This window comes from Pseudonaja textilis, chromosome 10 (genome assembly GCF_049901715.1).
Source record: "Pseudonaja textilis isolate UNSWEBS1 chromosome 10, rPseTex1.2, whole genome shotgun sequence".
Classification (NCBI taxonomy): Eukaryota; Metazoa; Chordata; class Lepidosauria; order Squamata; family Elapidae; genus Pseudonaja; species Pseudonaja textilis.
This window is the reverse complement of record NC_141999.1, coordinates 24777470-24793340: the sequence shown is the minus strand read 5'-3', so window position 1 is coordinate 24793340 and position 15871 is coordinate 24777470. Positions and strand designations below refer to the sequence as shown.

Sequence of the window (15871 nt, the reverse complement as noted above, 5' to 3'; positions counted from 1 at the left end):
CTGGTACAAAAAGGAGCCTCGAGGGGGTTATTCCCCCTGCCCCATAAAGGAATGGAAGAGTTAATAATGTTCATATCCTTTCTAATCGGGGGTTGTTTTCCCATTAGGAGATGCGAGGTGCCTTTGTAGACTGCGAGGAAAAAAGCGGTTGGCTTTTTTCCTGCTTTCAGCTCGCAAAGCATACAACCATCGCATAACTTCAAAATAAAATATAGTTGGGTTTTTTTTAAAGTAGCAAGCTCTGAGTCATTACCCAAGCTTTTTCAAATAGAGGGCATTAAAAAAAAACCAACCCTATCTCGCTTGCTTTTGTATTCCACCCACCCCCCTCTTCCAGTAACAGAGCTCTCCTGCCAATGTGGAGAAGTCCACCCTGCTGGCAGCAGGACAACTGCAGCAAGAATGAACTCACCACCGTTTTGTAAAGCAGCCACAGCATTGTTTAAAGAGACCCCGGTCCTTCTGTGGAAGAAAGGAATCCTTTCTGATGTCATTTCAAACTCCTCTACAGCACTATAGATTAAGGGGATTGGTTTGAGAATCGCATGAGAAATGAAAACATATAGACATTATCTGGCACTTCCTATTGACGTTACAATCTGTCCTTTTTGGCGTATTTTGGATGTCTTATTACAAACCGGAACAGTGATGGAGGTTCCCAGAAAATAATTTGAAACACAAAGTCCATATTGTATACTTGACAACTAGCTCTTCAAAACTCATCATTTTCAAAAGGGCCAGCTGCTTATTTGAAAATTTCTTTCTGAAGCCGGATTTAAAAGGCAGATATGGAATCTTACATTAAAAAAAAGCACAATTGTATTAATATCTGATTAGAATGCTTTTCTTATAATTATTGAACGGGCCCCTAAACTGTAACTCTGATCAGAGATTATCATCAGAGCATTATTGCTGGCTAGCTTCTCAGAATGCAAAGGGGCAGAGTCTCCTGAGAATCTGTTGATCAGATTAGCATCCATTATTTCTGTGCAATTCAAGGCAGTGTAAATAGCACTCCTTCCTTGCGTGTTCCCACACAACAATCCTGAGTTGGGCTGAGAGGAAGAGCGACTGACCCAAGGTCACCCGGTGTCTTCAAAGTTCAACACCTTCATTTCTGAAACCAAAATGTTATCTTTAAATCAATATTGAATCCTTTAACATTTGTTCCCAATGTTTCTCAAATAGAGAGCTAAAGAGCAAATCAATTGCCCAGGTCTTACGCAGAAACGCAGCCCTCTATTCCGAGACTCCTAAAATACAGGTACCCCTCTGTTCAAACATCCCAAACCACTCCTAATTATTTTTCTGTTGTATTAGCAAACAATTGGATGACCCTCTAACGCAGGAGTGGGGAACTATCTTCCTTTTATGACTTGGGGACTTTAAAAGGACCATCACACACACCCCTGCTCTAAACCAGACCATCTGGAGTACACACGGACACACACTCAGACGCGCACACACAGGTGTTACCTTGGTGGTCCTTCTCAAGCTACGCAAGATGTTTCTTTTCCTGGGGTCTTCATCAGTGGTCTCGTAGGGAATGACGGCGTTATCTCCTTTGTAGCCTTGGGATGTCTGGTCTTCCTCTTTCTTCCTGATGGGCCCCAGCTCATCGTCGCTCCCTATGCTGAAACTGGTCCTGAAACTGGCAAACCGCCCAAGTCTCGTGCATCGGGTCCGATACAGCACCGGCTTGGTGGTCAGCGACACCTTGCGTCCCCGCTCCAATGAGCTGGTGTCCATTTCGCTGTCCGACCCGTTGCCGCTACCGTTGGACTGGGTTTTGTTGATGTTCCGAATGGTGATGATTTTGCCTTGGGTGCTGTCGTGAGGCACCGAGTAGATATTCTCCTCCTCGTTTCTGGGTTTGACCACGGCGTCCATGGGTTCGGCATAATCTGAAGGGTCAAAGCCATCGGTAGGGGGCCAGCTGCTGGAGGAGACAGGTTTCCGTTGCCCCTCGCGGTGTCCTTGCTCCAAGTAAGAGAGATCCCCCTTGGTAATATCAAAATGGACAGCGGGCTTTGGTTTCACCGGCGGAGGTACTTTGTTGTTCAGTTTGCTTTCAAAAGTGCTCATCAGAGAGAAGACCGAAAGCCCATCGTTGCCCTCCAGCTCCATGGAGAGCTTGGACAGGTCTTTGGACAAGGCGGGCATGGAGCCGTCGTCCCTGAAGGGGCTGTAACTGGGAGGCTCGACGTCCTCCTCAGAATCCTGCAGGTTAGAATTGCAGAGAGGGGAGCCGGCCCGGGGAGAGTTGAAGACTTCTTCCGTGGTGCTGCAGGCTTCTGCGGCATTGTCGTACATGTGGGTCGCCTCGATGATGTTCTTCCTCTCTACCACGTCCTTGAAGAACAAGTGGAAGACCTCCAGCTTGTGCTGAGGCTGGCTGCAGGGGATGCTTGTGAACTTCCCTTCGATGTCCTGGGCGATTTCCTCCCCCTCCATCAGCTGTTCCCGACTCAAATCGTTGTCTAGGACGTCGATGGAGCCCTCCGTGAGCGCCACAATCTGCACGGGGATGATGTCCTGCACTTCGCAAAGAAAGGCCCGTAACATAGCTAGGGATGCCTTGCGCTTGGTGGAGTAAAACAAAATGTAGCCGTGGACCAGCCAGCTTTTGCGAATGCTGAAGGCGGAGTGGAAGGACAGCAAGGAGAGCTCAATGCGCCTCTTGTGCGGTCCGATGGGGTATTCAAGTAACACGGAATTGCTACTTCCAGAAGGGGAGGGCCGGCAGGTTTGGGACTGAAGAACAGGGAGAAGGATGTCGTCGGCGTTAAAAGGGTCTCCGCACAACAAGCACATGACGATCCGAAGGTCGATGTCGGCCAGATCTTTAAGGCTTGCGGTTGAGCTCATCAGGTTTAAGTTGCGCTTTGAATCCAGCAAACCTTTCAGGACTTGGCTGATCTGCTTTTCGTTGATGTTGCGCCCGTATCCTATGCCGGTGGAAGCCGGGTCGAGGAACACGCACTGCAATTTACTTGCAATCTGCTGGCCTTGCTGTATTAAGCTGTGTAGGGTTTCTCCACTGGTGTCCCCTCTCTTGTTCACCAGAATTAGGGTGAGAGGAAGGTGAGCGAGGTGATTGTCCCTCCGGCTGAGGGTGGACTCCCTGCTCTTCTCGATGCTCTCCACCACATAGGACAAGGACTCCTTGGAGTTATAAAGGCAGAGGCAGCCGTGGGGCTGAAAGGTGGGCGTCTGGAAAGAATTAACCGGCAGCCGGACGTTTCCCTCAATGGGTCTCAAGGAGAGCTCGTACATTTTCCCGTCTATCACGTACTTGTCGTCGTTTGTGCAAAGAGCTCGGATCTCGTTGGCTAGCTCGCGGGCGAGTCCATCTTTCCCGAGAATGACTAAGTTGATGCGGTCGATGTTGGAATCAGAAAGCAAGTTTTTCTGATTGCGATCCGAGGGCCTGATAAACCTGGAACTTATTAAGTGCTCTATTTTAGCATCTACGCACGCCGGGCAGCTGGGACAAGTGTCCTTGGTGGGATGGTAGACAAAGTGAATGTGTTTCAAGATCAGCGCGTCTCGTTCAGCCTGCAGCTTTTGCAACGCTTTAAATCTCTGCTCTTCCCCCAAGACATCCTGGATGACCCCCATTTTTTCTTTGCTGGGTTTGGCATCAAGCTCCAACTCATAGAAGAGTTCCGAATACTCCAGGAGCAGTTCCTGGAAGTCCTCCTTGGCCTTCTCGATAATCTGTTTCTGATGCCGACCGTAAATATCCATGTACACAGATTCTTCTAGCCACATGTAAAAATCCTCATTCATGATGAAACTGCGAGCTTCTTCCCAAGGTTTCCCCGGGGTGATGAAAGGGGACGTCTCCAAGTTCTCCTTGAAAGCCCTTCTCATTTCTGCCCTCTTCCTCTCGTTCCTCAGCTTTTCCAGGTGGGCCTCGTAGAGCTGCTGGGCAGGCAAGGTGTCCATCACATCGAACGGGATGCGATCATTCTCCATGTTGTCGACGTGGCTGGTGGCATCCCAGGGCGTCTCCTCAAGTACCACGAACCACTTCAGGAAGTCCGGCTTGGTCTCCAGCAGTTTCTCCACTTTGATGCAACTCAAGTGGTTGATTTCGTCCAGGTTGGGGATGAGGGCGTCGAAGGCAAGAGGCAACATAGCCAGGTACATCTTTCTCCTGCGCTCTATGTGCTCTTGCTTGAGGCGAAAGATGTGCTGTAGGAAGAGTTTCTTTGCTTTCTGAGTCCCTTCCAAGTAGACGTAATCCTGATATTCCGGGGAGGACTGCATCTTTCGCGAGACGTTGGACCAAGTTTCGTTGTGGTTTTTAACAATACGGCTCACCAGCCACTCATACTTATCCTTGGCGGCAGCGATCTGTTGGCTCTGTTGTTTCAAAGCCTCGAAGTACGGGATAATTTTAGTTTTTCCCCTGCTTTTGTCGATCAGCTGCACCAAAGTGCTGAAGGCCAAGTCAACGTTCACGTTGGATCTGGCCGAGGTCTCCACCACCTGGAGGTTCTTTTTGCTGAAGACAAAAGTGTGCGCATCTCGAATGTACCGCTCCACGCCTTCGTCGCACTTGGTCAGGACCACCACGGTGGGCTTCTTGGTCTTGGTGAGCTGATTGTAGAGGTTGGTGACAAACTTGAGCTGCTCGTCAAAGTTCCTGTTCATGCCCCGGCTGACATCGATGCAGAGAAGAAAGCCGTCCACCAGCAGCTTCCCGTCGGGCATCTGTTTCTGCTCAAAGTCCTGCTCCAGGCCGAGCTGATCGGTGCAAAAGTACATGAGCTTTTCGGCGGAGGCCAGTTTGGTCGCCGCGGCCCTCTTGATGTAGGGCTGCAGGGCGGTGCTGCGGTGCGGCTGGAAAGTCTGGTCGTCGATAAATTCGGTCTGTTCCACCACGTGCATTTTACATTCCACACAGTCCTCCAGGGAGCGCACCACTTCTCCCCAGTACAGGAAGTGGTCATTGTTAACCACCCGTCCTCCAAAGTCACTGGTGCTGAGAACGGAGGTGTGGTCCAAGTGGAAGTCGTCTGCTCTTGGCCGCACAAACCGATTGCAGAGGCAGGACTTCCCGATACCGCACTGGCCTTTCTCCTTCTCGGTCCCGGACAAGCCCACCACACTGATGTTGTAGGTGGGAATGCGGACATCTTGCTTCCTTGCCATCATCATCGTCCAAACATCCTGTTTTGAGCGGGGCTGCTTCCTGGGCTATCAGGGTTCTCCCGTGCAACCCCCCAAAACGGCAAGGGGGACACTACTGGCAGTTCAGATTGAGTACAGTTAGCACAAGCAAAGACAACGGTCCCCACTCTTGGCACGCCACCAGCAGCTCAGTCGTCACCGATCCCCACAACTAGATGCTCAGCATTTTTCCCTGAAATAAATAAAAAAAAAAGAAATGGTTCAGGATGGTTGAAATTTATTTTAATGTGCAGCAGACGTAAGTAGGTGGAGAGGCCATACGTTACTTTTTTTTCCAGTGCCATTTTAACTTTGAAAGGTCACTAAACGAATGATTGTAAGTCGACTTGTACCTGTAGAATCCCCCCAACTCAGTCCCTTCCAGGAGGACAGGATTAAGATGCCCTTATCTTCTGAGTGAGCTTAACACATCTGGAAGGCACCATGTTGGGGAACACGGATATCATGTTTCTTCCTCTCTTAATTACTGAATGGTTGATGCTTTTGTTTTGAAGGCTCAGGAATGGCACTTTGTCCTCCTTGTGTAAAGGGAACAAAGTGGATTATTCTATTGTGCTATGTTAACCACAGCGTAGGTAGTAATACGGAGGTTAATTAAAAAGCAGTAAGCAATTTGTCTCAGCTCTAGCCACTCTGAAACATACTAGGCGTGTTAATTTGGGGGGCGTGGGGGGTGGAGCGTACTCTAAAATAAATTTAATCGGTTGCTTGTGCTTTCAAAGTGGGGACTGGCACCGGGATAACAAGGAGTCTAGAGTTATGGTGGATGGTAGATCTTGAACCCTCTGTCAGTATATAATACCTTTTGCTCTGATTGTAAAATAAGGCTGCTTAACTAGTTCTTCATTCGGAATGGATTACCAAAGACAAAGGGTGGCTGTAAGTTTTTAATGCTATTGTATGTTTGGGTCGGAAAAAGAAACCTGGAACATTTGATCCCAAGTACATTCAATTTTTTCTAAGTGGCAGTTTAAAAATCAGCTGAGTCACCAGATAAAACATTCCGAGCTCTTTAAAAAAAACTGGGAAGGAGGAAGCTGGCACAGAGTAGAAATTCAACCCTGCTCTGAATCTGACCAAGGGTTTATCCCGAGTACGTACAATTACACCTCAAAGGTAGCTGTTATTTAGACCAGCTCCATTCCCCACTGGGGCATCTAGAAGGCTGGGGTTTTTTTCACATGTCCAAAAGAAATACAGAAATACAAACACACATTTTCAGTGCTGAAAAGGTATCCCCATGTTATGATTTTGCTATCTCTGTACAACCAGCTTCCCATTTACAGAATTTTTAAAAGCTATAAAGCTTCTGTGATTACAAAGTGCTAGAAGTTTCTACATTACAATGACACCCCCCCTCCTTAAGGAAAAAGGCAGAACGGGTTAGAAGAGGGGGCATTCTATTAAATGAAATAATAAAAATAACAGGGATATCATTTAACTAAAGGGGGACAAATAAGTTCTCCAATTTGGAAAACTACCAAGCAGCAATTCTCTGTTAAACATTTACAGGAGCGTAATGAAATTTTGTGGCATTTTGGGGCCTCAAATTTAGCAGATGTATTTTCTAAGCAAGAAAATAATATGATTATAGTACGTCAGCTAGTTTCCTAGCAAGAAAAGTGTTTAAATTGCAATACAAGCGTTCCAGCATCTAATACCCATGAAACCAGCTAAAATCTGCTTTATCCCATCCTCACTCCTTTGACTCTGCAATCAGATAATTTTCCTGACCACCACCTACATTCTGCCATCCTGGCTGCCCACTCAATCTTGCAAGGGTTTGCATAATGCCAGATAAAGAATTTGAGCTTCTATTACTAGAGTATTTAGCAAATACAGACAGCCTCTCTCTGTAAAACATGTTGTTTTACATTCAAATTGCTTTTTGACGATTCATGTATGAAAAGCAGGGTTCAAGTGTACAAAATACATTAAACAGGCAATATCTGTAGCCATTCATGGGGATGATAGTACATTGAGGATTCCTGCCTATCTTCTCCGTTAGTATCCTGTCCCTCTCTTCTCACCCCACCCAAGTATGGATTGGCCCCTACCAACATCAAGAGCTTCATCCCTATAACCAGTACTGTAAGTTCTCAACATAGCAAATAAGCAACTCTGGAGAATCTCATGAGTAAAATACACACACACACACACACACACACACACAGAGAGTGTTTTTCAAACGTGGCAACTTTTAAGATGTGTGGACTTCAACTCCCAGCATTCCTTCATCTGTAAGCATGGACTTCAACTCCCAGAATTTCCTAGCCAGGATATCCTTTACAAATCATAATGGATCAGGCTAAGCCAAGGATGGGCAAGCTTTTGATGCGCGTGCATCGTCAGGTGTGATGGAAAAGTTGAGGGCCCAACGGGTGACTGTATCATGAACGTCAGTAGGGCAAGGTACTTCTTCTGGGAGGAAGTTTGTGGGACTTTTGTTTTATTAATTGTGCTATGCCTAATTTAGGGCTCAGATCAGGGGTCTCCAAACTTGGCAAATTTAAGACTTGTGGATGCAGCCATGCTGCCTGAGGAATTCTGGGAGCTGAAGTCCACAAGTCCTAAAGTTGCCAAGTTTGGAGAACCCTGGCTTACATAACAGGCTTTCATATGCCTTCTACCTCAAACAAAGTAGGGATATGTGTTGATAGTTTTCAGACATCATGATGATGGAAGGACTCCAAGGGCTAATAACATACTCTTATGTTAAATCCAAAGCAGACCATAGTCTTAGCATCATGTGTGCATCTCTAGCCAGTCACCAATGCATGTATTTTATGTTATCTGTGAAACAGATATTCGTTAGATATTTGTTTTCAGGAAACAAGGGATTTCTCAGCCCAGAAGATTACAGTAGTTAGTTAGCTAGAGAGTACCATAGAACCGCAGCCAACCTTAGTTAATCCTATGCTGATTTAGAGAAGTAGAATGTATTATTTTATCACGTTTCATCACTAAGGAGCAAGTAACACTTCCCTACCACAAGCGGCTCACAACTAAATTAGCTTTCTTGTCTGCTGGATACTCTCCTTAAGCAAAAGAAAACACATCCCAACTGAGCCTGTTTTGAAACCCGCCACAAATTAACTTAATTTAAGGGCGCTTGTTCGGCAAACAATATCTGTGATACTTGTACTTAATGCTGGCTTTCAGCCTGGCGTGGTTCGAGTGTTTAAAATGACGTGCTGTTAAAACTCACTTTTAATAAAGCCAATGGCAAATGAGCCTGAAAGCACCACAGCGCCAGAGGAGGGAGACGCTGCCTGACAATGCCTGGCCAAGGAGTTCCTCGCAGAGCCATACATTTTCTCACTGCACCAGGGCGGCTCAAGTGTAGAGAATCTCTGAAATGGGTCATTTGTATCTTTGGAAAGGCCGATTTAAGCTTTTAACCATCTGGATGAGAAATGTTTAATCTCAGGCGACAGATGGGCTATTCTTAGAGGCAGGCAGGGCATATAGGAGCTTTCAAACCAGGCCCCCTACCAAGGCCAAAGTCAGCCCACCTCTGCAAATTTGCTACCAGAAGGGCGGGGAAGAAGCACCAAGGGTAGGAGCCGTGCCCACTGGTTCCGGTGCTCTTCTGTCGGATCTTCAATCACGAATTAGGGAAAGTACGAGTAGGAAAAGGCAGGCCATTATTAAGCCTTCTGAAGTATTTGGAGCTCCAAACAGGGGTTCTTACTGAACATATAAACTACAGGCGACTTACAACAGCATTGAAAAAAGTGACTTATGACTGCTTTTTCACACTTACAAGCATTGCAGCATCCCCATGGTCACACGATCAAAATTCAGGCGCTTGGCAACTGACTCGTATTCATGACGGTTGCAGTGTCCCCAGGTCATGTGATCACCTTTTGGGACCTTCTGATGAGCAAAGCCAATGGGGAAGCCAGATTCACTTTACAACCATGTTATTAATTTAACAACCGCACTGTGGCAAAGAAGGTCATACATTGGGGCAAAATTCCCTTAACGGTCTCGCTTAGCAATGGAAATGTGAGGCTTAGCTGTGGTCGTAAGAGGAGGACTATCTGAATTCCAAAGCTATTCTAACCATCCTAGAATTGTTCTGAAATGTAATGCAGCTGTTTATAAATTTAATAAACATTTATACGTATTAATCTTCTACAACACCTAATCTGAAGGACGCAGCACGTGGCAGATTATAACACAATTGACACTGTCCAGCAAAGTACAGCATAAAACAACAGAGAAACGGTTCTAACAAATCAGTGCTATCTAGACAAGGTGACAATTCAAAAGCTTTGCAAAAAAGCCCTGGCTTAACCGCCTTGCAAAGGGATGACAGGTTCAGTTACCGGAGGAAAGTTATTTCAGAAAATGGGGGCCACCACATAAAAGCACCTTCTGGGGAACCTGTGCTTCTAGACTTTTTTTTTCTTTTCTTTTTTCTTAGTACCGGGAGCACTGAGCTCGCTTGCGTCTAGGCAGCCCTGCAGATTCCTGGGAATCCGGCCAGCCAACAGTCTCAATTGTACCCAGAAGCCTATTAAAAGCCCATGTAGTCCTGCAGCCCAGGAGTTGCAGTTACACGGCTGGAGGGACTCTCACCTGCCAGCAGGTGGGCTCCTATGTTCTGTCCTAACTGAAGCTTGGAAGCTGTCCTCCAAAGCCGCCCTGGGGAAAGCAGATCAGATTTCTGTAATGAATTCTGGGAGTTGAAGTCCACAAGCCTTAAAAAGTTGCCTCCCGATGAGAGAATGAGTAATTTTTGTCATCTTCAGTGGTGGGATTCAAATTTTTTTTACTACTGGTTCTGAGGGCGTGGCTTGGTGGGTGTGGCAGGGGAAGGATACTGTAAAACCTCCTGTCAGAGGTGGGATTTGCTGGTTCTCTGAACTACTCAAAATTTCCGCTATCGGTTCTCCAGAACTGGTCAGAACCGGCTGAATTCCACCTCTGGTCATCTCCTTCTCTTTTGGTGTGACCGCCCAATGTCTTAAAAAATAAAATAAAATAACCCAAGAACCCGCTCCGTTTTCTCTTAACGGACAAACTAAGAAAGAGCAGGTTATGAGTCAAACTTAGCCCTAACAAGGAAAGGGGCGGAGGGGGGAGTTGCTTTTTGATTTTTGTGTTTGTTTGTTTTTTGTTTTCCCAAATTTTGTTCTATTGTCCTTTACTAATTTATGATTCTTTTTCTTAGTTTTTATTGTTTTTATTTTTTATTTTCTGTTTCAAATATGGTTTTACATTGTGTAAGCCGCCTCGAGTCGCCATGGGCAAATAGGCGGCAATATAAATTAAACAAACAAATCAATAGAATCCAAGATAAAGTGCACTGGCAAAGACACCGTCCTGGCCCCCATTTTTCACCTGCCACGTAATTCGGAACATTCCTAAGAGAAGTAAAAGTGTCCAAGAATCCGTTCAAAGGACGGGACCTATTAGCTTACGGTAGTTAAGCCCCGTTATCCCTGTGGTAACACAACGCTTTGAAGCATCAAGCCGCTGGGATGGTGGAGGAACTGGAGACTCGCCAAACAGGCTGGGCGCCTTCCCAGCTGGGTCATTACAGCTAACTAAGTGGAGATGGGAGTTGAGGAGGAATTCAAGCTCTTGAGATAAAGGGAGACTCCCCCGGTGGTGAGCCAAGGGTGTGTGGGGTCGTCCCTGGAGGTGGGCCTTCTCAACCCACGGCCCTCTGCCCTGGAAGGAATAGAGATGATCCCACACACTGGGAGTCCTTGACCTGCCACCCAACTGAGCCCAAAGTTTATGTCATTAGGCGAGGTATTTTTTTAAGCAAGTTTTGCCCAATTTTACGGCCTTTCTTGCTACCGTTGTTAAGTGAAGCACTGCAAAGATTTAAATTAGTAACGTTGGTAAGTGAATCCGGTCTCCCCGTTGACTTTACTTGTCAGAAGGGTGAAAAAGGGGGTACACGTGACCACGGGGGTATTGCAACTGTCACAAACGTGAGCCTGATGCCAAGAGTCTGAAATTTGATCATGTGACCATGGGGAGGCTGCAACGGTCGTAAGTGTGAAGAACAGTCATAAGTCATTTTTTTCAGTGCTGTTGTAACTTGGTCTCTAAATGTAAGCCAGGGACTATCTGTATCGGTTATTTCAACAGGTCTTTGAGATGGAAGTAAGTTTACTTACATTCTTCCTTTGATACAGGTGGTCCTCAAGTTACAACTGTTGGTTTAGCAACTGCTCAAACTTATGACGGTGCTGAAAAAGGTGACTTGCAACCAGTCCTCATGCTTACAACCGTTGCAGGATCCCCACAGTCGCAATCCGGGCACCAGGCAAGGGGCTGGCATTTGTGATGGTTCCAGGGCGACTTGATTGCAATTTGTGAGCTTCCCAGCCGGCCTTCCAACAAGCAAAAGAGGGAAGATGGCAGGGAAGGTTGCAAATCACAATCCCGTAATATCTCGCTTGCCAAGCGCGGCAAAAAAGGTCGTAAAATCAGGTGCAGTCACACGATGCCTCTCTTAATGACTGCACCACTCAATGATGAATTTTCTGGTTCCAATTATAAGTTCAGGATTACCTGTAAAGGTGTATGGATCATTGTTATCGTATTCCTTGGGTTTGTATACAATTTCATAATTTTATTATTGGGTCCTTTTCCCGTCGTTTTATCCAGTTTATCTATAGCAGGTGTCAGCAACCCATGGCTCTGTAGCCACATGAGGCTCTTTGGGCCCTCTGCTGTAGCTCCCTGTTGGGTGATCCCACCACTGGCTGGCCCCGCCCCTCGCCTTCCCCTCCCAGTCACGCCTCGCCATGCCTGAGAAGGTAAAATACCCCCCTCCCAAAAAAAAACCAGAAATGGGAGGGAGGGAGAGACCCATTTCCCACAGAAAACACTGGAAGCCACAAAACCTGGGTAGGCATGGCAGGGGGTGTGTCATGTGACTGGGTGGGAGTGACATTGAGTTGGCCACGCCCATCCAGGTTTTGTGGCTCCCAGTGTGTTCTTTTCTATGGGAAACGGGTCCGAATGGCTCTTTGAGTGTTTCAGGTTACAGACCCCTGATCTATAGGATTGTAAACCGTTCAAAACTGGTTTAAGGCGGAATGGCATATATGACAGACTAACTACAGCTCTGTCTTCTGCCCTTCTAGTCTAGGGGCATTTTTAGTGAAGAAAGGTGTTTTCAAAGAGACTGATGCTGTTGAAAATATTATTTAAGACATCTGTAATTATATCCAAGAAGTAACAAGGAGAGCTGAGCTTCCCAAATGACAGCCTCTGAATTTAGCAACAGCTGAACTGGAAGAGAGGGGTAGATCCACTGGGGAATGTTACCTGCAGAAATCCCACTGAAATTAGTGAATGCTGACTAAGGGCCTTGTTCCTGCTTCCCTCCCGTTTCAGAGGGACTTGCAATCAAGACATTCCCAGGAGATGCAGAACCCAATCTGCTAACAGGCTGTCTTGCAGGCAAAAATTCATCTGTAATTCTTCCCACAGCAAAATCATTACAGACCTTAAGGACAAAGGAACCCACCAAAATAAAGTCATTTGGAAAGGATCCTCTGAAGATAGCACCTATGGTTGTTTAATACACTGGCATTGTTTCGATTTCCATACTCTTCAAAAGAGATGCTATAGGTAGTCCTTGACTTATACCCATTCGGTGAGTGACCACTCGAAGTTGCTTATGTAAAAAGTGACTTGTGACTGTTTTTCACGCTTCCGATCACTGCAGCACTCCCATGGTCATGTGATCAAAATTCAGCTGCTTGGCAACTGACTCAACCTATGGCAATAATGACTTACAAGGTCTACAGCTAAGCACCTGGTCCGTTACCGCATAGTACTATTCTATAAAGCGCCTGTAACCTGCAAAACTCAGTTAAGATCAGACTGCCACGTTTCCCAGGCATAAGATGAACAATGCATTTAATAACCAAACAATCTTTTAATCCAGCTATGCTGGTTCTTTTTCCAGAAGGTGAACACCCCAAATTACCAGCTCTTACAATTTTAAGAAACAGACAGTCCACAAAAGAGATCTGAATCTACGTCTGCTAACAATGATGCTGAAAAAGAAATCTTAACGCACAAAGAACGCACTGAATTGCAAATGCTGAGTCCTGCCATAACATACCTTCACGCCCTACTTGAGAGCTATTCACAGGCAACCAGCTGTTCATTCTTGAAAAAAAGAATATATTGAATATGCAGACGAGCAGACCTATTGCTAAACTGCCATACTCTGCAACATACGTGTCAGGTGAACAATGGTCCCTGTTCTTTCTTCTAATGTGCTTGCCTGGTCATATGAAATATGACCAATAATTCTCTGTGTATTCTTTTGCTAACACAGCTTTTATCAGTCTACCAGCATCTTCAATTTTATTTTAAAAGAAAATCAATACAATTTAAGCCACTAAGTAACTGTAATAATGACACCCCAAAGTAATCTTTGATGAGAAGCCTCTGCTTGCATCAGTCTTATCTCATCAGTTTAGAAAGATAATTAACACCAAGGCATTTTCAGTGCTCTGAGCTGGTATTAAAAAAAAAAAATCACTGTTGAGAAATAAAAGCATCGGTGTCTGGACAGCCTATTCAGCACCTACATCCCAACTATTTTAGCAAGAGGTATCCAACCTTGGCAACTTTTAAGACTTGTGAACTTCAACTCCCAGAATTCCCCAGCCAGCCATGGGAGTTGAAGTTCACAAGCAATAGTCTCTTTTACTGTGCCTTGATTCTCAACCTTCATCACTTTCATTACCAAACTGCCAAAGTTTCTTTTATATCCTTCAGAGAAAGCAAGAGAGATAAAATTTGATGCATTGATCTAGGTTTTTTTTTTTAAATCAAGTCTAATTAAAAAGTTGTTTATTATTTCAGAGATCCCCTTAAAATAATTTGGATAAAATTTTGCAAAAGAAACGTATTAAAATTTAAAGCTATAGTATTGAAACACTGCCCTTCAAATTTAATTCTAAAAAATGTGGCTATATAGTGGCCCAAAGGTTAACACTTTTTTGGACAACTTTTTAAAGCAGCTGCGTCTTTTCCCAGGGTCACAAGGCAGCTGCAGAAAGCAGCTTTTGAACTGAAGTCTAACATTACATTCTGTATTCTACGCAGAGTGGAAATCCACTGTCAATAATTAAGGAACCAGCAGTTGAGAAATATGCCACAGACTTAGCATTTGGTAGAAAAACACTGAAAAGCCTTGGAAAAGATATGGAGATGCTGTGATGTGCCTATACTTACAAAGACCGTAATCATTTCAGACAATGTTTTCCCCTGTGACGTGCAATGGAAATTAAAAGTTCAATTCAGAAGACACAGGACTGAAAAGAGTACTGAGGCTTTTGAACTTTGGAGTTAAAAGTCTCTGGAGAATAACAAGAACAGCGAAGAAAACAAATGAATCAGTCAATCCAGACTTCTCACTTGAGGCACAAATGACCAGGTTCAGATTATATTTTGGACATCTTGACGCAGAAGACCTAGCTCCCTTAAAAATGTACAATGCTGGCAAAGATGTGGAAAAAAAGACGAAAAAATAAATTAAAAAAAAGAAAAGAAATGATGAGTAGAAGTGGGCTGGATGGACTCGATTACAGTGATGATTGATACACGGATGAAACACCTAAAGCCCTGTTTCTCAACCTTGGCAATTTAGAAGATGTGTGGATTTCCAGGAGAATTCTGGGAGTTGAAGTCCACACCTCTTCAAGTTGTCACGGTTGAGAAATACTGACCTAAAGGATTAGGTTAGAGATAGTTGCCTATGGAAAAATATCTGGTCATTGAGAGTTAAGGCCAAGTTGATGGCACACAATCTGTCAATCAATGTACGCCTCACTGAAGCCAAAATGCTCACATTCAACTAAAGCTGAAGAAGCTTCTGGGATGAGAAGGAAACCATCTTCAAAGAAAAATCAGAAAGTCCAGGTGCCTCTTAAAAAAACACCTTTGGGACAACCATGACCTGGATGACTGAGAATCTCCATAGACATTTAACTAAATCTCAGGCAAATCCTTTAATTTACTCACTTTTGTTAGTTTTAGCAAAAATAAACTGAGACAAAATATGGATTTTCCTATCAGATGTAAATTAATAAAAAAATACGTGCCATGAAATTGCCGTTTTTTAAAAAAATATTTAGCCTGTAGAAAATAATAGATTATTCAAATTATGAAGAATGCAGGCTAAATAGGAGAAATAGCTAGGTATATTAAGAAATAACTGCTTCTTGCTTCTGGGAACCAACTTCTTGGTTTCTTATATAAATGTATGTTGTTCAGAAGGCATATGGGATAGATAGATAGATAGATAGATAGATAGATAGATAGATAGATAGATAGACAGACAGACAGACAGACAGACAGACAGACAGACAGATCTCCTGCATTATGCCTGGAAAATGTAAAGGATCCAATTATCAGCAATAGAAATGTTTTAACTAATATAGCAACTAATTGGCAAGTGTACAGTATTTGTTCAGAAAATAATTGACTTGGAAAGTGAAGGCTTGATTTAAATCACTTTGTCGTGAAAAAAAAAAATCTCAGCATGGCAGAAGCATATTTTTAAAAAAGAAAAACTGAATTCTTAGAAGTCTGCAATTTTCTCAAGCATATGTCTTATAAACTTCTATTCTTGTCCAGATCAAAAAAAAAGTCAGCCCAGTATGGCTATTAT

At 44.5% G+C, this 15871-nt stretch overlaps 1 protein-coding gene across 1 annotated transcript in view; it reads right to left on the bottom strand.

Moving 5' to 3' along the window:
* Nucleotides 1–15871, bottom strand: part of ARHGAP35 (Rho GTPase activating protein 35) — a 43448-nt gene that overhangs the window by 22193 nt on the left and 5384 nt on the right. The window contains 1 exon segment of the mRNA XM_026715484.2: nucleotides 1477–5374. Within this exon segment, the coding sequence (XP_026571269.2) occupies nucleotides 1477–5169 (3693 nt within the window). The 5' untranslated portion in view covers nucleotides 5170–5374.